General features: G+C 42.3%; 1 protein-coding gene across 2 annotated transcripts in view; it reads right to left on the bottom strand.

Moving 5' to 3' along the window:
* Positions 1-22,046, bottom strand: part of LOC129840734 (cadherin-22-like) — a 334,105-nt gene that overhangs the window by 82,722 nt on the left and 229,337 nt on the right. For both annotated transcript variants that reach the window (XM_055908876.1, XM_055908883.1), the window contains one exon: positions 16,521-16,815. In XM_055908876.1, coding sequence (XP_055764851.1) covers positions 16,521-16,815 — 295 coding nt within the window. The remainder of the gene's footprint in view (positions 1-16,520; positions 16,816-22,046) is intronic.

The raw sequence follows: 22,046 nt of genomic DNA, 5'->3' as shown, positions 1-22,046 counted from the left end.
ACCAAGTGTTCTCCCCTTCATAGGACAACACGCTGTGTTTTTTGAGATGAAAGACAACATTAAGACATTTAACAACTCTGTCTTCAAAGACTGATGAAAGAACGTGATGAATCGAACAAACATTTAACAGTGATTACAAGCACATATGGACATGAATAGTTTCCATGATGACTTTAAAAATTGTGATTTATTGGGGAACACAGTTGTTTCATTGAAGCATAATTCTCGCTCTGTTCCAAGTCAATTGTGTGTGTAGCCACAGGCCTCTGGCACTACAATGCAAAGGCCATATTTACATTTAGTCACACATTTTAGCCAAAGCAAAGCCTTAAGCCCATAAAGCTTAATGGGCCTGAGTCCTGTGGGGAAAGGAAGCTAAACTTGCCTTTTCAGCTTGTTAGCCATTTCTCTGTGGAGAAACACCTTGAATGGGGTGACTGGGTTTGTGGCAGCAATGGCCCCTCAAGGAAAGAGAGTCGGCCTCCATCCCAGGCCAATATATAGGTAATTACTGACAGCTGGTGTTGTCCACAAAAGGTCACAGCTGTAGTCTTTCCCAGAGCCCTGTCATGCTACTGTCCAGCCGCATAATGGCCGTATGATAATGATGCTAATTAGCAGGATGTGTCCGCGCTCTGTTTGTTTCCTGTCATGGTGGTGTAAGGAAAAGGACAGTTGATTATCATTAAAAGCCACCCAGCCATTACCACAGGCGCCTTAGATCAGTATCTGTAGCCGTCTTTTTGGTTTCTCCCTAATTTTCTCTCGCTAGCAGGGCCGCAACGTTTCTCCACGGTGACTTGCGCCAGCTATTAGCAAAGCTAGCTAAAGTAAATGTTCTCTGAAATGGTACGGAACTAAAGCCTGGAAATTCTGTGATGTGCTTGAACTTTAAGCTAGCGTCCTATTATTGCACTGCTAAATCCTGATCAGTGGAGCTCTTTAAGTTGAACCTAATTCCCGCTTAGAGTTCATATTTCAACTCCCTTCAGATTATTCAATGGCTGTATCTATTGATGCTGTTCGAATGAGGTCTTTAAGCGTGTACTGTGTTGTATGCTATCATCATCATTATCACTGCTACGAACCGTCTTGATCTCCTTACAGCGAAACATAATGTAAGCTCGGGAGATGTGGATGGTTGGTACGGGGCTAAACGTAGATACCCTGCTTATCCTCAAATATCAGGTTTTCTGTCATTGTCTGGTTGGTATCAATTTGAAACTGTCCTTATCGCCTTAGAAACAGAAGGCATTACAGCAGAAATCGTTTTTGCATTGCTGGAAATAGGGGGGGTTGTCCATTTTTGCATACCTGGTTGTGCGCTGGTAAAGCAGAGCAGCCATTCCCTTTCATGGGATTACTTTCTTATCTTAATTTTCCCCAGGTAATAATCAGCGTGACGCTCAGCTGTTTCGGGGCTGCCTGGATGCGAGGCGGCTGGAAGAACTATATAAATGCAAATGCTACGTTATTGGGTACATATTAAAAAAAAGGTGAAGTAGGAGTGAGTCTGCAGCAGCTAGACTCGTTACTAATGCCTCGGCTGCCCTCAGCTCTCACAAGCAGAAGCAGCTAAGGCATTAGTTATCGGCTGCGGGTGTTTGTCTGTCTTAAGCAGATTCCACTTTGTGACAGCCTCAATGGAATTTCAATAAAAGTTGACTAACCCAATAGGTAAACAACAAAATGTTACAGTAATGGGAAAAGTATTTTAATGAAGAAAGCGCCCTTTATTCATTATCTAAAGATTCGTTTTGCTCGCTCTCCAAATAGAAGCGGATGAGTAAATTGCTTTGAGATGAGACGGAAGGTAGTGGAGTAATTTATTTCATTTTTTTCAACAGCGTAATGGCAGATATACACTAAGTGCACATATTTTTTTTTAACAAACATGTTTACCTGTTTGTTTGTGGATCTTTCTCGTATTCAGCCGAGCTTCACATTGAATGTTTTCAATCTCTGGCCACTGTAGATTTGGAAAGACCTGCTATTAGCGTGTCCTGGCCATTAATGTTGCATATACTATGGAACCTCACATCTCTGCTCCACCAGAATGAAAGGCATTCTGAAAGCTATGTCTGCATACCAAATTGCACCCTATTCCCTAGATTGCGCAATCCTTTTGACCAGTAGGGCTCTGGTCAAAAGTAGTCCAAATAGTGCACTATGTAGGGAATAGGGTGCCATTTAGGACGCACCTCTATGTAATATCCATGTACCAGTATCGCACATACATCACTATTCATCCTCAGCAATGGCATTGATGTTACATCAGCTAGCAGATATGGACTGCAAATCCCTGCCAATTTCATACTGACGACACACAACTCGGAGGTAGATGCAGTTTCGGAAAGAGACAATGCATCTCTGAGGAAATGTATCAGGAAACAGTTCCTGCCACTTTGCGAAGATCTCAGAATTGTGTTGTCACAATGGCAATACGAACATAATTTCTTTGAAACGTATCGTTCTGACCATGGTTGAATCAATCAAATCAAATGTATCTTATAAAGCCATTTACACACCAGCAGTTGTCACAAAGTACTGTATCTGGCCTCATCTCCATTGCTTCTTGTCTAATGTGGACATGAACTTAGGAGTCTGGCATACCATTACCGATCACCGATCTAACTACTTTACACCCTTCTCAGTTGAAACAGTTGAGGAAAATTAGTAGTGACTGGCTGTGTCATAAAAGATACATTAAAGGGTGCTTCATTTCTGTCGTACAAACACCACCGCCTAAGTGTCACCTCTCAGCTTTCAAGCTGTCTGTCTCTCAGTGGAAAAAGCGTGGAGTGGTGAACTGCATATTTCACATATGCTCTGCAATGGCGTCCAATAAGCACACTGGACAACAATGCAAAATGTGGCCTTTCGGTTGCTTATTACCTAGTAATAGCATGTTATTTACTAAGTAATACAGTGTTCACAACAAAAATGAGGTCATAACCCGTGTCAGTGTTTTAAAACGTCTAATAGTTCAACGAGCTAGGTGTGTGGAGTGTGTCTGAGTAATTGTACCCTTAGTGATATACTGTACTGGGGATGAAAATACATAGGCTGTTGAGGAAGATACGTGCGAAAATGAAAGCTCTAATAAAAAAAAAACGAATTTTAAGGCCAGCTCCTCTGGAACGAATGGAGGGTTTTGGTGTGATATATTTATTTTTCGCACCTACTGGCAAGATTTATGCATGGGTCGGTTTTAATGGCACAAACACAGTCTGTTCAAACGGCTTCCCACAGCATTCTGCACTCATGGGGAGATGGTTCAATTATCATGTGGGGAGCTGGAGGAGAGTGCCATGTGTGAGACACTAGACTGACAGCTATTTAAGGGGCAGCCTCGTAAAAGAGATTTGTGCCCATCTCCGGCGCGGCGATGATGGCTGCACGGTGGCGGTGGCTAATGCGGCACCCTCCCCTAGTTCGGCCCACCCTAATCTGCAGGACCGTGTGCTCCGCTCCCGTATTATGGATAATTTAGTAAAGCCATAAAAGCCTAGGTGTTTTCACATGAAAAGTTATTTCTCCACTACTTTAAGTTGTGATTCATTCCTCAGCATTCCGCATAAAGGTGAGGAAGGAAAAAAAAGTGGAGGGAAAAAAATTACTGTCATAAAAGTCAATGGCCTGCTTACTGAGGTCCCTATGAGGATTTAGTGATAATATTTCCCATCTGCCTGTGACAGAAAAATAAATCTAGCCTTTATTAGCCAGTACCTTGGTTCTTTTATTAGATTGTGTCATTATTTGTTTAGTAGACAGTATTGTGGAGCCGTGACCTTCGGTTGGCTCCTGTGAACCACATCTACTGTTCAGTCTGAAAGTAATCGATTTAATGCTTACAGTGCCGAGTAGGCACTAGCCCGGCCAGGGGACCTAGGAACATAGCGAAAATGATGCTGAATAATGCAATAGGAAATACGAACATAATCTCTTTGAAACAATAAACTGTACTGGAATCGGGTTAACAAACCTGTGTGTGTAATGAAATGTTTCAGTTGAACATTCTTTACTGCACATCCAAAATGTCTGGGTCATTTTACTCAATGCATGAAAAATATCCCTTGAAAGTGTCTCTGCCTGCTCTACATTTGTCCATCCAGCTCTCCCAGGTGACACATCAGATTTCCCCACTTCCATGTCTATTCATGCTCAGCCAATCTCCCGACACGTCAAAACCAATGAGTTACAACGCAGGGGTTGAGTCTATAACACTGAATGTTCCTCGGCTCACAAATATACCTGGATGTGGGCCATATTGATCGAGGAACGTGGCCACCATATCCCATTCCTCTTCTCTGCGATCTCTCTCATTTCACATCTCTCCTGCACTTAGCCCAGAGAGGCTGGCGCTGTCATGATTGTGACCTCCACACGCTACGTCTCTCCACAGCCTTCCACAGGATCCAAAGGTTATATGACCATATGAGTGATGATTACTTTAGTCTCTACTAGACCTGTGGTGGGATTCCACTAAGAGGCTGCTCTCTTGTGTGCTGATCTGTGCTCTACGCAAAGCCATGTGCTGTGCCGTGTCAATCAACACAAGCAGCATCAGGTAAGGGTTAGATGGATGTGACACAAATCTAATTTCCTGGCTTGTCTTTGCTGTCCAGCGTTCCCTTAGAAGAGAACCACATTAGTCACAGGATTAACCTAGCGGAAAACGTTCACGCAGCGACTCTCCAGTCAGAGAGACGGCTCTGCTTCTGACTGTGTTGATCTTTGGGGTCACTCTGAAGATGTCTCGTGTGCAAATACGACTTAAAAGCATACACACGACTACAATTTGAGAAATGCTTTCTTGGTGTTTTTACCTGACCTGGGTTCAAATCCTATTTAAAATTATTTTAAAATACTTTATCTGTGCTTGATTGAGCCTTCCTGGCTAAATGGACCAATACAATAGTCCAACAACTGCAAACCCGGCCCATTTGGCACTTCAGGTAGGTTAGAGAAAACACTCAAATAATTAATAAGATTTCAATGGTATTTTCTAATTAAGGGCCCTTGCAGAGTATAGGGCCCTACAAAAAGTATGCCCTTATCAGGTAAAAGTGAGGTTGTTACCGGGCAGATGTGAAGATTCACCTTTTCTGTTAGGTCAAGGAGCATGACCTTTTGAGGATAATGGTTCAGAGATTATTGGAAGATGCAGGTTAAAGGTTGTGTGGATGAACACTAATGACCATTGTCCAATGAGGTTTGTCTTTGGTCCTATTGATCCACATGGATATTTTAGACACAAACTACAAATTTGCCTCAAGTCCAGAAAAATGAAGCACCATTGTGTTCATGAAGAGGAAAGTGTGAGAATTACAATTGTCCCTGTGCTGTGGATCCTTGAGAAAATGTACAGAACAAAGTTGACAACATTTTCATTAAGTTTTTTTTTTTTTTAACTCTAGGCACTCAATGCAAAATCTAAATATTTAAACCACTACTATGGGTGGCATAGTCCGAAAGAGCGGGGCGATGGATGACATTCAAATGAGATTTGCTTCAGGAAACTAGGCGTATGTCGCGCGTCACTACTTCACAAGAGAGCCATTTGAAAGTAAAGCCACTAGCCAACATTACATGTATGAGCTGTATCTCAGAGCCATTTGCATTGCTAGGTATAGCTAGCTAACATTGAACCTGGTTGGTTAGTTACAGTTGAAGTCAGAAGTACACCTGTGTATGTACGCCAAATACATTTAAATTCAGTTTTTCACTGTTCCTGACATTTAATCCTAGTAGAAATTCCCTTTCTTAGGTCAGTTAGGATCACCACTTTATTTTAAGAATGTGAAATGTCAGAATAATAGTAGAGAGAGAATGATTTACTTCAGGTTATATTTCTTTCATCACATTCCCAGTGGGTCAGAAGTTTACATACACTCAAATAGTATTTGGTAGCATTGCCATTAAATTAGGTCAAATGTTTTGGGTAGCCTTCCACAAGCTTCCCACAATAAGTTGGGTGAATTTTGACCCATTCCTCCTGACAGAGCAGGTGTAACTGAGTCAGGTTTTTAGGCCTCCTTGCTGAAAGTATTCAGACCCCTTCCCTTTTTCCACATTTGGTTATGTTACCGCCTTATCCTAAAATTGATTAAATTTAAAAAAAAAAATCCTCATAAATCTAAACACAATACAGCCATAATGACAAAGTGAAAGCAGGTTTGTAGAAATGTTTAAAAATGAAATACCTTATTTACATAAGTATTCAGACCCTTTGCTATGAGACTCAAAATTGAGCTCAGGTGCATCCTGTTTCCATTGATCATCCTTGAGATGTTTCTACAACTTGATTGGAGTCCATCTGTGATAAACTCAATTGATTGGACATGATTTAGAAAGGAACACACCTGTCTATATAAGGTCCCACAGTTGACAAGAGCTTTAAGGAATTGTCCACAGAGCTCAGAGACAGCATTGTGATGAGGTACAGATCTGGGGTAGGGTACCAAAACATTTCTGCAGAATTGGGGTCCCCAAGAACACAGGGCCTCCAGCATTCTTAAATGGAGGAAGTTTGGAACCACCAAGACTCTTCCTAGAGATGGCCGCCCGGCTAAACTGAGCAATTGGGGGAGAAGGGCCTTGGTCAGGGACGGTGACCAAGAACCCGATGGTCACCCTGACAGAGCGCCAGAGTTCCTCCGTGGAGATGAGAGAACCTTTCAGAAGGTCAACCATCCCTGCAGCACTCCACCAATCAGGCCTTGATGGTAGAGTGGCCAGGCGGAAGCCACTCCTCAGTAAAGGGCACATGACAGCCCTCTTGGAGTTTGCCAAAAGGCACCTAAAGGCACCTAAAGAAGATTTTCTGGTCTGATGAAACCATGATTGAACTTGTTGGGCTGAATGCCAAGTATAACATCTAGAGGAAACCTGACACCATCCCTATGGTGAAGCATTTTGGTAGCAGCATCATGCTGTGGGGATATTTTCCAGCGGCAAGGACTGGGAGACTAGTCAGGATTGAGGGAAAGATGAACGGAGCAAAGTACAGAGATATCCTTGATGAAAACCTGCTCCAGAGCGCTCAGGACCTCAGACTCGGGCGACGGTTCACCTTCCAACAGGACAACAGACTCGGGCGACGGTTCACCTTCCAACAGAACAACGACCCTAAGAATACCACCAAGAAAATGCAGGAATGGCTTTAGGATAAGTCTCTGAATGTCCTTAAGTGGCCCAGCCAGAGCACAGACTTGAACCCAATCGAACATCTCTGGAGAGACCCAAAAATAGCTGTGTAGCGACACTCCCCATTCAACCTGACGGGCTTGAGTGGATCTGCAGAGAAGAATGGGAGAAACTCCCCAAATACAGGTGTGTCAAGCGTGTAGAATCATACCCAAGAAGACTCAAGACTGTAATCGCTGCCAAAGAGCTTTAATAAAAGACTGAATAAAGGATCTGACAAGATGGCGCCGGAGAACAAGGCTGACGTTTTATGTATTCCTAACCAATTGTGTTTTTTGTTTGATTCTTTGCGTTGTTTGTAACTTAATTTTTTTACTTATTTTATACATAATGTTGCTGCTACCGTCTCTTATGACCGAAAATAACTTATCTCCATCAGATCTGCGATTACTCACCACGGACTGGCAGAATCCTTTTTTTCCTTTAACGAGTCCGACGAGCCCGATGTGAATGATATACTGCTTCCCCGGGAACAGGCCCAGATCCTAAAAAAAGGGGCCAGAGGGCGGGCTGCCTTCTGAGAATTCATAGGCGATCGAATAAACCCCCACTTCATTCCATTCTGCTAGCAAACGTGAAAACTTTGGAAAATAAAATCGATGACCTATGCGGAAGATTAAACTACCAACGGGAAATTCAAAACTGTAATATCTTATGCTTCACGGAGTTGTGGCTGAACGACGACATTATCAACATACAGCTGGCTGGTTGTACACTGTATCAGCAGGACAGAACAGCGGCGTTTGGTAAGACAAGGGGTGGCGTACTATGTATTTTTGTAAATAACAGCTGGTGCGCAATATCTAAAGAAGTCTCGAGGTTTTGCTCGCCTGAGGTAGAGTATCTCATGATAAGCTGTAGACTAAACTATCTACCTACAGAGTTTACATCTGGTGTTTTTGTAGCTGTCTACATACCACCACAGACTGATGCTGGCAATAAGACAGCATTGAATGAGCTGTAAACAGGACAACGCGCAAACAGGACAACGCTCACCCAGAGGCAGCACTCCTAGTAGCCGGAGACTTTAATGTAGGGAAACCTCCGTCTTACCAAATTTCTATCTGCATGTTAAATGTGCAACCACAGGGAAAATAACTCTGGACCACCTTTACTCCACACACAGAAACGCATACAAAGCTCTCCCTCATCCTCTGGATTCCTGCTTACAAGCAGAAATTAAAGCAGGAAGCACCAGTGACTCGACCAATAAAAAAGTGGTCAGATGAAGCAGATGCTAAGCTACAGGACTGTTAGCACAGACAGGATTGCTAGCACAGACTGGAATATTTTCCAGGATTCCTCAGATGGCATTGAGGAGCACACCACATCAGTCATTGGCTTCATCAATAAGTACATCGATTACGTCGTCCCCACAGTGACCGTACGTACATACCCTAACCAGAAGCCATGGATTACAAGCAACATTCGCAGGGCAAGACGGATTACCAGGATGTGTACTGCGAGCATGTGCTGACAAACTGGCAGGTGTCTTCACTAACATTTACAACCTCTCCCTGTCTGAGTCTGTAATAACAACATGTATACATTTTTAGGCCTAGGAGTCCCACTAGCGGGACAACTTCCGGTGAAACTGGAGGGTGCGCAATTCAAATAAATAATCATAAATATTATGGATATTAAACAGTTAGGTACATATAAGAGTCTTATATCGGTTGAGCGCTTAAATTCTTGTTAATCTAGCTGCACTGTCTGATTTACAGTAGCTATTACAGCGAAAACATGCCATGCGATTGTTTAAGGACGGCATCCCACATCAAAATATTTTTCCACCGGCACAGGTTTCACAAATAGCGATTAAATATTCATTTACTTTTTGAAAATCTTCCTCTGATTTATAATCCAAAGGGCCCCAGCTATAACATGTAGTGTCTTTTTGTTAGATAAAATCCTTCTTTATATCCCAAAATGTTAGTTTAGTTGGCGCCATCCATTTGAGTAATCCACTCGTTCAACATAGAGAAACTTTGCTTCAACAAGTCAAAATACGTTTCTATTTACTCCTCAGATACCCTAAAATGTAATCAAACTATAATATTTCTTACGAAAAGAAGTATGTTCAATAGGAAACCGATTTTAGCAGGTGCGTCCTGTCTTCATGGCTCGCGCAAACACGAATTTCCAAGACTGTGTCCCTGTACTAAAACTGATATTTCTTATTCGTTTTGAAGTTACCATATCTATTGTGTTATATTCTCCTACATTATTTTAACATTTCTACAAACTTTAAAGTGTTTTCTTTCCAATGGTACCAATTATATGCGTATCCTGGCTTCAGGGCCTGAGCAACCGGCAGTTTAATTTGTGCACGTCATTCAGGCAGAAATTGAGAAAAAAGGGGCCTAGCCCTAAGCAGACCAACTCTGTGCCCAAGAGCACTAAGGTAACCTGCCTAAAGGACTACCAACCCGTAGCACTCACGTCTGTAGCCATGAAGTGCTTTGAAAGGCTGGTCATGGCTCACATCAACACCATTATCCCAGAAACGCTAGACCCACCCAATTTGCATACCGCCCTAAAATATCCACATATGATGTAATCTCTATTGCACTTCACTCCTTTCCCACCTGGACAAAAGGAACACCAATGTGATAATGCTATTCATTGACTACAGCTCAGAATTCAACACCATAATGCCCATAATGTTTTCTTTCCAATGGTACCAATTATATGCGTATCCTGGCTTCAGGGCCTGAGCAACCGGCAGTTTAATTTGTGCACGTCATTCAGGCAGAAATTGAGAAAAAAGGGGCCTAGCCCTAAGCAGACCAACTCTGTGCCCAAGAACACTAAGGTAACCTGCCTAAAGGACTACCAACCCGTAGCACTCACGTCTGTAGCCATGAAGTGCTTTGAAAGGCTGGTCATGGCTCACATCAACACCATTATCCCAGAAACGCTAGACCCACCCAATTTGCATACCGCCCTAAAATATCCACATATGATGTAATCTCTATTGCACTTCACTCCTTTCCCACCTGGACAAAAGGAACACCAATGTGATAATGCTATTCATTGACTACAGCTCAGAATTCAACACCATAATGCCCTCAAAGCTCATCAATAAGCTAAGGACCCTGGGACTAAACACCTCCCTCTGCAACTGTATCCTGGATTTCCTGATGGGCCGCCCCCAGGTGATAAGGGTAGGTAGCAACACATCCGCCACATTGATCCTCAACACAGGGGCCCCTCAGGGGTGCGTGCTCAGTCCCTTCCTGTATTCTCTGTTCACTCATGACTGCAAGGCCAGGCACGGCTCCAACACCATCATTACGTTTGCTGATGACACAACAGTGGTAGGCCTGATCACAGACAACGACGAGACAGCCTATAGGGAGATCAGAGACCTGGCCGTGTGGTGCCAGGACAAGAACCTCTCCCTCAACGTTATCAAGACAAAGGTTATGATTGTGGACTTCAGGAAAAAGAGGACCGAGCACGCCCCCATTCTCATCGACGGTGGTGTAGTGGAGCAGGTTGAGAGTTTCAAGTTCCTTGGTGTCCACATCACCAACAAACTAACATGGTCCAAGCACACCAAGACAGTCATGAAGAGGGCATGACAAAACCGATTCCCCCTCAGGAAACTAAAAAGTGACATGGGTCCCCAGATCCTCAAAAGGTTCTACAGCTGCACCATCGAGAGCATCCTGACTGGTTGCATCACTGCCTGGTATGGCAACTGCTTGACCTCCGACTGCAAGGCACTACAGAGGGTAGTGCGTACGGCTCAGTACATCACTGGGGCCAAGCTTTATGCAATCCAGGACTACACCAGGCGGTGTCAGAAGAAGGCCCGAAAAAATGTCAGACTCCAGCCACCCTAGTCATAGACTGTTCTCTCTGTTACCGCACGGCAAGCAGTACCAGAGCACCAAGTCTAGGTCCAAGAGGCTTCTTAACAGCTTCTACCCCCAAGCCATAAGCTTCTGAACATCTAAATAAATGGCTACCCAGACTATTTGCATTACACTTCCCCCCTCTTTTACACCGCTGCTAATATCTGCTGTTATCATCTACGCACAGTCACTTTAATACCTCCATGTACATATTACCTCAACTAACCGGTACCCCCGCACTTTGACTATGTACCGGTAACCCGCTGTGTATAGTCTCGCTATTGTTATTTTGCTGCTGCTCTTTAATTACTTGTTACTTCTATTTCTTATTCTTACTCATATTTTTTTAAACTGCATTGTTTGTTAGGGGCTTGTAAGTAAGCATTTCACCATAAGGTGAAAGCTGTTGTATTCAGCGCGTGTGACTAATAATTTGATTTGATTTGAATACTTGTAAATGTAATATTTCAGTTCAAAGAAATGTTTTATACATTTGCTAACATTTCTCTAAACTTGTTTTTGCTTTGTCATTATTGGGTACAGTATTGTGTGTAGACTGATGAGGGAAAAAACAAAATGTGGAAAAAGTCAACGGGTCTGAATACTTTCCGAATGCACTATAGCCCACCAGACATGAGTTTCTTCACGATAAACCATGCCAAAAAACGGATGTAATTTGTCGCTCAGTTATGTATAGAGCCATGTCATCGTGGAATGCTCTGACACCAGAGGATACTCAGGCAAAAAGCAAGTTTAGCTAAAAAAAAACTGATTTGAAAAAACCATATTGTATCACAGCACCTCTCCTCTTTCTACATATCTAATTAAACAGTACTCTATATAAGAATATGAATAGTGTGTAAATTGTATTGTTGTTGTCGATTGGTGTCTTTCCTATATACAGTTTGTCGGAAGTTTACATTCACTTAGGTTGGAGTCATTAAACCTTGTTTTTCAACCACTCCACACATTTCTTGTTAACAAACTATAGTTTTGCCAAGTCCGTTAGGACATCTACTTTGTGCATGACACAAATAAATTTTATTATTTCAATTATAATTCACTGTATCACAATTCCAGTGGGTCAGAAGTTTACATACACTAATTTGACTGTGCCTTTAAACAGCTGGGAAAATTCCAGAAAATGATGTCATGGCTTTAGAAGCTTCTGATAGGCTAATTGACGTCAATTGGATGTGTACCTGTGGATGTTTTTCAAGGTCTACCTTCAAACTCAGTGCCTATTTGCTTGACATCATGGTCAAATCTAAAGAAATCAGCCAAGACCTCAGAAAAAAATATGTAGACCTCCACAAGTCTGGTTCATCCTCGGGAGCAATTTCCAAATGCCTGAAGGTCGCACGTTCATCTGTACAAACAATAGTACACAAGTACACTGCTCAAAAAAATAAAGGGAACACTTAAACAACACAATGTAACTCCAAGTCAATCACACTTCTGTGAAATCAAACTGTCCACTTAGGAAGCAACACTGATTGACAATAAATTTCACATGCTGTTGTGCAAATGGAATAGACAAAAGGTGGAAATTATAGGCAATTAGCAAGACACCCCCCAAAACAGGAGTGATTCTGCAGGTGGTGACCACAGACCACTTCTCAGTTCCTATGCTTCCTGGCTGATGTTTTGGTCACTTTTGAATGCTGGCGGTGCTCTTACTCTAGTGGTAGCATGAGACGGAGTCTACAACCCACACAAGTGTCTCAGGTAGTGCAGTTCATCCACGATGGCACATCAATGCGAACTGTGGCAAAAAGGTTTGCTGTGTCTGTCAGCGTAGTGTCCAGAGCATGCAGGTGCTACCAGGAGACAGGCCAGTACATCAGGAGGCGTGGAGGAGGCCGTAGGAGGGCAACAACCCAGCAGCAGGACCGCTACCTCCGCCTTTGTGCAAGGAGGTGCACTGCCAGAGCCCTGCAAAAATGACCTCCAGCAGGCCACAAATGTGCATGTGAACAACAGCATGTGAAATTTATTGTCAATCAGTGTTGCTTCCTAAGTGGACAGTTTGATTTCACAGAAGTGTGATTGACTTGGAGTTACATTGTGTTGTTTAAGTGTTCCCTTAATTTTTTTGAACAGTGTATAAACACGATGGGACCTAACAGCCCTCATACCGCTCAGGAAGGAGACGCGTTCTGTCTCCTAGAGATGAACAACAAGATGAACAGATGAACAACAACTACAGGACCTTGTGAAGATGCTGGAGGAAACAGGTACAAAAGTATCTATATCCACAGTAAAACAAGTCCTATATTGACATAACCTGAAAGGCCGCTTAGCAAGGAAGAAGCCACTGCTCCAAAACCACAATAAAAAGCCAGACTACGGTTTGCAACTGCACATGGGGACAAAGATCTTACTTTTTGGAGAAATGTCCTCTGGTCTGATGAAACAAAAAAGAGCTGTTTGACCATTGATATGCATGGAGGGAAAAGGGGGAGGCTTGCAAGCTGAAGAATACCATCCCAAACGTGAAGCACAGGGGTGGCAGCATCATGTTGTGGGGGTGCTTTGCTGCAGGAGGGTCTGGTGCACTTCACAAAATAGATGGCATCATTAGTTAGGAACATTATGTGGATATATTGAAGCAACATCTCGACATCAGTCAGGACGTTAAAGCATGGTCGCAAATGGGTCTTCCAAATGGACAACGACCCCAAGCATACTTCCAAAGTTGAGGCAAAATGGCTTAAGGACAACAAAGTCAAGGTATTGGAGTGGCCATCACAAAGCCCTGACCTCAATCCCATAGAAAATTTGTGGGCATAACTGAAAAAGCGTGTGCGAGCAACGAGGCCTAAAAACCTGACTCAGTTACACCAGCTCTGTCAGGGGGAATGGGTCAAAATTCACCCAACTTATTGTGGGAAGCTTGTGGAAGGCTATCCAAAACGTTTGACCCAAGTTAAACCATTTAAAGGGCAGTGCTACCAAATACTATTTGAGTGTATGTAAACTTCTGACCCACTGGGAATGTGATGAAAGAAATAAAAGCTGAAATAAATCATTCTCTCTACCATTATTCTGACATTTCACATTCTTAAAATAAAGTGGTGATCCTAACTGACCTAAGAAAGGGAATTTTTACTAGGATTAAATGTCAGGAATTTTAAAAAAAATGAGTTTAAATGTATTTGGCTAAGGTTTATGTAAACTTCGGACTTCAACTGTACATTATAACTCTTATTTTATTTCATTTTTTATAAAAATACATATTTTTTTAATTTAATGTCATATCTTATGCTGTTCTTGTCTATTACTTTTGTGTACTTTGTCAAGTATTTTGTATGTTTTATGTGGACCCCAGGTAGAGTAACTACTGCATGTGAAGTAGCTAATGAGGATCCTAATAAACTAAACTAAACTAAACTACATAGAACATGTATAGGGCCCTTAATACAGAGGTGAAACAGCCACAGCACGACTCTATTCCTGTTCAACCAATGGTCCGAACATGAAGACATTCACACAGCTCAATGCAAAATTCATCCAACGTCGTGACGCAAATTTGATTTAGGACTCCTTTTTCATTAGCCGGACCATGTCTTCACAGGACGGCGGCGAATGATCCCTCGGCATTCATCTTCGGCCTGACAGGCCTAGTTTATTCTCCCCTCCTCTCTTCCTCGGCGTTAACCGAGCCGAAACAACAAGCAGACTTTAAATGATGTGTAAAGAAATATATTTTGGTTCCCGGGCCCTCTCTCATAGGGGCCATGAGCTATGACAGGGCCATGTTAGGAAGAACATGACAGGAGCGATAAGTGAAAATGAATATGCCGCAGGCTGCCTTGTGATTACTTTCTTGTTATTATTGCAGACCAGCTTTCCACCAAGGCCATAAAAAAGCACAGTGAGCATGTGCATGCTACTGGCTGAAGATGTCTCCCAAATGGCACCCTACTACTTACAGTAGTGCGCTAGGGCCACTAGGCATCTGGTAAAAAAGCAGTAAACTATGTGTAGGGCATAGGGTGCCATTAGGAACGAAGCCTGGGATAATACTGGAAACCTGCTCCCATTACCGTTCCATCCAATACCGTCTCAGATCAGTGGTTCTCACATTTGTCTCACTCCATGCCAGAGATTAAAGTGTCTGGATAGAGTGAAACGACATCAGAAACAAATGCTGATTTGTGCTAATCAATTAGTCAAATGGTTAAGCTTGATGGCAGTGCAATGTATGGGACGTGTATGGAATGGCAAAAAAAAAATACATATTAACTCAAAAGTTGACACGCATGTTTGGAAAGAGAATAATAAATGTATTGTCATTCCTTCACACAATAGTTTCCAATTATATTTAAATTGATTTCAAAATTATCTCACAAGGCTTCATATAGTTCACATTTTCCATAAAAACATTTAACAAGTGTAACTTCTTCCGTCATAAGATGGCTGCTACTAGGACCAAGTAATTCAGGTGAATACATTTATGTACACTTTAGCATACATCATATTGAAGTGTGAGCGCCACCATCAACTAGGCCTACGCAGTGGCCCTTAGCGCTGTGCGTTTGGTTTGAAGTGTGCATCATTGATCGGCATTCTGTCACCCAAGCCCCCAGCCTCTCAACCAAGCACCGCGGTGACTGTGACCTTATCACAGTGGTGCCACAGCAACGCCATTAGCTGTTGTTCTACAGGAAGAGCAAATATGACCAGAAAACTAAACGGAGAGAAGTGCTTGACTAAGCACTCCAGTTATCTCATTAGCATTGGCACTGTAGTCATTGTATAAAACATGAAGTGCACACTAATTTTGTGTGTAATTTGACTGAGAGGTGGGGGAACAAGTGGGTGGAGGAGAAATGGAGGGCGCGAACATGAACTATTCTCCCCATCTCTCTCGCTCTGTCTCTCTCTACACTGTTATCTTGCCTTCTGTCTCTTCTCTTCCCCCTGTTTCAATAAGCACTGCCGGCAGAAAAAAAGGCCACAACGTGCTGAGAAGGCAGGAATTAATTCCAATCAGGAGCGAAGGAGGGCGAGAGACGTTACATTTAGCCTAGTATCCCCCTACTTACAAGTAGACTCTCTCTGACACACACACAAAACTCTTTCTGTTCTTTACCTCGAAAACACTCACACAGGCATAAACAAGGTTTCTCATTTCCTTACAAACTCTCAAACGTATACCTCTGGCGATTGTAATCTTGGGACTGGATTGGGTAGCATTGTCCAAATCTGACATGGGTAAAAATTGTAACATCAACAAATGTCTCTTCAAATACTATTTAATGTCCTCCCAATGACAGGTAATGAAGGCACTACCACTTTTCCCTATGGACACATACTGTATCTCTGATACTTAAAATGAACTGCTCACATCTTCATGATCAGACCTGAACATAGTCAGAACACATTCCTGCAATCCAGCACCGCCTTTGTTTCACAAATACACACACACCCCTCCCTCCTTACCTATTTGTGAAAGCTCTCCCACACTCCCGATATACGGCCCTTCCAGGAACTTGGGTTCACTGTCGTTGATATCCTGGACTTTGATGACAAACTCTGACTCGGATTCCAGCAGGTGGTTGGTGAGCCGGTCCCGGGCCTGAGCTCTGAGGGTGTAGTAGCTCTGCTCCTCGCGGTCTAATCGCTCGGTGGCGTGGATGTCGCCCGTCAGCTCGTCGATGATGAAGATTGTGCCCGCCCCTTCCCCGGAGATGGTGTACTTGATGTTCCCCTCGCCCTCGTCCGAATCTGTGTGGATCTGGCAATCAAGGCAAGCAAAGTCAAGCTGAGATTTCATGCTTTCTGGAGGTATATAACATGTTGTTGAAAAGTTTCTATAGAATTCATTGATTGACAGTTGACACTATTGTGAATGTAATACTTAAAGGACTAATGCAGCTGTTTCTCTCTCAATATCAAATCATGGGTACCTTAATGTTATTGTTTTCAATTAAAATGGTCAAAAATAAACAAAAACAATGCTTCTAAGCAAGGAGCAATTTCTCAAGCAATACTTTTTCTAGGACTGTCTGGAAGTGGTCTGAGTGGGGAGTGGAAAACTGACAACTAGCTGTTATTGGCAGAGAGGTTTGGAACTCTTTCTTATTGGTCTATTAACTAATTTACCACCTGGTGATGTCGCCGGGCAGGCCAACATTTCAGGCAGTCTTTTCAACAGCTCTTACACTAAACAGGCATTATCATCATTTTCACGGTATTATTCCAATCTAATAGTGTGGAAATATATATAAAACACAGGATAATCACATGTATGACTGCAATGGACCTTTAATAACATCAGAGAAGATTGACAGAAAGTGAGGGATAGTTCCACATAGCTACAGTCGATAAACAATTCCATGCTTCAAAGGAACATGACATGTTCAAAATGTCAGATTCTAAAACAGCCTTGAACCTGCCAATCCCAACATGTTTATTATATACATTTGTAGCACTTTACAGTATGCCCTTTATAGTATGGTCAAGGTTTTTCTCTTTCTTTTGTGTCAAGGATGTTCTATCTAGTCATCAAGAAGCAAAGTTCCTATTTCACAGCCAGCGAGAGAGGGAAGAGGAGCAGACATCACCTCCCAGTAAGGCAGTCAACGTGTGTACTATGACAAGACACTGCAGCGCTACCTATGATGAACTCAATTCCCACATGGCGTGCCCTTCACAGAATAGGGGCACATTGAATTAGAAGATCAGTAATTTCTATAGATTGTTAAAGGTGCGGTACGAACACGAACAAGGTAGGGGCCAAAGAATGACGTTAAAATCTGCCAAGACTTCTATTAATGTGATTCAAATACATTCTAACAGTCCCCTATATACCCTTTGGCTTCATTGCACATCCGGACTGCTACTCCCTCCCTACCTGAAATTAGAACGTAGGACTCAGGCTCCATAGCCAGTAAGGACAACATCTCACAAAACAGGTGGGAATTGAGGGAGAAAATGGGAGAAAATGCCCATCTCCCCGCATTTAATATTAAATAAAGGCTTGATTAAATACAGGACTCGATCGCTGTTGCTGTGGTATTTGTCGTAAAATGGGGGAATAATGCAAAACCCAGGCGTCATATTGCCTTTTCTTTCATCCTTCCCACTCTTTTTTTCATTTTGAATTGTCCCCATGTCAAATAAATAAACACTGAGAGAAAAAATACAATTTTTTGGGGGGTATCAATATTTCAGCAATAATAAAATAAACTTCAATAGCCCATACGGTAGAAAAACAGTAGAAAGCTCTCCAATATCTGGAGATATGTGACGGGATAAGAAAGACTCTCTTCGACTGCCTTCACATTGTCCGACTGTCTCTCTACTGCTCACTGTCTTTGATCAACTTGTGACAACTTACTGCAATTAAGTCTTTCAAGAATATTAGAGTAGATGGGGAGACAAGAATCAACAGTGATGCCATACGCATCATCCAAACACATACACAAACATCTTTATGGAGCCTGATTACTGTAATGTGTTCAGTGAATGTAAAGGGTTTTCTATCATCAAAGTCCAGATGCAGTACTTTGATATTTGCTCTCTGATCACACGTACTGTTTGCATACACCCACACAAATGTCATGCACAGACACAGACACAGACACACACACACAGACACAGACACACACACACACACACAGACAGTATGGCACCATATACGGAACCCTTTTACATTTTCCCAACAAACAAAACACATTTTGTGGTGACCAGGCACACGTGGCAACTACGCAGCACGAATGTGATTATAAATATTTTTTGGACAGATTGTTCTCCCCCTTCAGGCTCAATGTGTCCATCCGTCAGTCTGTCCTCAGTGGAGTGACTCAGGCCGTGGCTAAGCTGTGGACTTCAAACAAAAGGTCAAAGCCAGGGCTTCACTTGCTTAGCAATCATAACCATTAGCAATGTCAACACGCCAATTCTAGCTAAAACACCCTGCAACCAAACAGTAGGCTAGCGTCTCAAATGGCACCCTATTCCCTATATAGTGCACGACTTTTGACCAGCCCAATCAAAAGTACAGCACTAAATTGGGAATAGGGTGCCATTTGGGACACAGTCGGCCAACAGTAAGCGTTCCCGTCAAGAACAAAGAAGAGCTGGAGAGGTATTTATCAAAACAATGGTGTTGGCACTTGGCACACAAAATACAAAGTTGGGACAAAACAATGACTCATAACGTCATCTCCCACTCAGAGGGAAATAGTAGCTTTGTCCCGAATGGCACCATATAGGGATCTACGCTGCCTGCTTCCTCAGCAACTAGTTTACATAAAATGTCACGCAGACAGGTAGGCGAGTGCCAGACCCAAGCTGTGTGAGGAAAGAGTCAAGAGTTAGCCTGAAGCACCGTGGTTGGCGTGAAACACCCTTTCCTTGTCCCACCCTGATATGTTTCACCTGTCTTGTGCTTGTATTTCTCTCTAGGCCCTGTTTTCTACTTTTCCCGGTTTAGTCCATTCTGCCTGCCCTGACCGTGAGCCTGCCTGCCTGTTCTGAACCTTTTGGACTCTGCTCTGGATTACTGACCTCTCCCTTCCCTTGACACCTACACCATCCGATGTCACAGCAAGGCCAAAAAGATCATCAAGGACAGCAACCACCCGAGCCACTGCCTGTTCACCCCGCTATCATCCAGAAGGCGAGGTCAGTACAGGTGCATCAAAGCGGGGACCGAGAGACTGAAAAACAGCTTCTATCTCAAGGCCATCAGACTGTTAAACAGCCATCACTAACATTGAGTGGCTGCTGCCAACATACTGACTCAACTCCAGCCACTTTAATAAATGGACAAATTAATGTCATCAATTTATCACTAGCCACTTTATATTATATAATGTTTACTTACCCTACATTACTCATCTCATATGTATATCCTGTAAGCTACACCATCTACTGCATCTTACCATCTTGATGTAATTAAATGTATCACTAGCCACTTTAAACAATGCCACTTTATATAATGTTATCATACCCTACATTACACATCTCATATGTATATACTGTACGCTATACCATCTACTGCATCTTGCCATCTTGATGTAATGTATCACTAGCCACTTTAACCTGTTGAGGATGGGGGCGCTGTTGAGACTATGCTAATTGGGTAATTTTTGAAACGGCTTCCCACAAAATCCTTGATCGTACAATATGCATATTATTATTATTATTGGATAGAAAACAGTCTATAGTTTCTATAGGAGTTGAAATTTTGTCTCTAAGTGGAACAGAGCCCATTCTACAGCAATTTCCCTGACATGGATTCAGATTTCAGAAATGTTGGCCACTGTTCTGAAGTCAGTTAAAAGGGCACTGTTATTGCTATGACTGTACGGACACTTCTTACGTCTTCCCCTGGATGCCTTTACGTGATGACGATTCCAATGGGGTCGATTGCGCGTTCACAGGCCCTATAAATCAAAAAACCCTGTAGCTAGCAAGTCTTTTCTTGGTGCGTCACGCGCGTGGAGGACACCGACCCTCTCCTGTTCCAAGCGTTAGTTTAGCCTGTTATATTTCTCCGGTCATCTTTTCACTCGTTATAGGAGTTAAAAACATCATAAGGTAGTTAATTTAAAGCGTTTTATAGCAATTTATATCCGTTTAGTGCGATTTTGGGACATTTATTTTTGAAACGATGTGAATAGTTGGGCACGCTTTTCAGTTCATCCCGAACGCAGTTGGCATTTCCACATGGCAAGAGGACAGCTTTCCACCAAAAGACGATTACTCCCAAGAAAGGATCCTTTGCCCAAGATACTGATGGAAGAACAGCTCAAGGTAGGACATTTTTATTATGATAAATCGTGTTTCTGTCGAAAAATTTTAGTGGCTTAGGACGCCATGTTTTTTGACGTAGCTTCGCTTGGCGCAAACTGTATTGAAAAGTAAGGATAAATTAAAAAATGTAATTCCGCAATTGTATTAAGAATTAAATTGTCTATCAATCCCTGTCCACCCTATATTTTTTAGTCACGTTTATGAGTATTTATGTATAAGAGTAGATCACTGTCTAAGTGGCGCAAGGACATTTTCTGACCAGCTGAGCTACATTTCACATTGTCTAACCATGATTTTGGTGGCTAAATATAAACATTTTCGATCAAACTCTATATGGATTGTGTAATATGATGTTACAGGAGTGTCATCGGAAGAATTCTGAGAAGGTTAGTGAAAAAATTAATATCTTTTGGCGATGTTGACTTTTATCGCTCACTTTGGCTAGAATCAATGCTGGGCTGCTATGTGCTATGTGCTATGCTAATATAACGATTTATTGTGTTTTCGCTGTAAGACACTTAGAAAATCTGAAATATTGTCTGTATTCACAGGATCTGTGTCTTTCGATTCGTGTATGCTGTGTATTTTTACGAAATGTTTGATGATTAGTAAGTAGGTAAACACGTTGCTCTAAGTAGTTTTTCTATTCCATTTGTGACGGTGGGTGCAATTGTAACCTATGCCATCTACCTGAAATATGCACTTTTTTCTAACAAAACCTATCCCATACCATAAATATGTTATCAGACTGTCATCTAATGAGTTTTTTTGTTGGTTAGGGGCTATAAATATCTTAGTTTAGCCGAATTGGTGATGGCTACTGGTGTTGGTGGACAAATAAAAGATGGTGGATTATGCTAATGTATTTTTAGGTAATAGATGTACATCTTTACATATTGTGTCTTCCCTGTAAAACATTTTAAAAATCGGACATGTTGACTGGATTCACAAGATCTGTGTCTTTCATTAGCTGTATTGGACTTTAATGTGTGAAAGTTAAATATTTAAAAAAAATATTTTTTTTGAATTTCGCGGCACTGGTTTTTCAGTGGGGGGGGGAGGGTGTGCCGCTAGCGCCACGCTGATCCTAGACAGGTTAAACAATGCCACTTCATATAATGTTTTCATACCCTACATTACTCATCTCAATACCATCTACTGCATCTTGCCATCTTGATGTAATGTATCACTAGCCACTTTAAA

The sequence above is a fragment of the Salvelinus fontinalis genome, chromosome 3, assembly GCF_029448725.1.
Source record: "Salvelinus fontinalis isolate EN_2023a chromosome 3, ASM2944872v1, whole genome shotgun sequence".
NCBI lineage: Eukaryota > Metazoa > Chordata > Actinopteri > Salmoniformes > Salmonidae > Salvelinus > Salvelinus fontinalis.
This window is presented reverse-complemented; position numbering and strand designations above follow the sequence as displayed.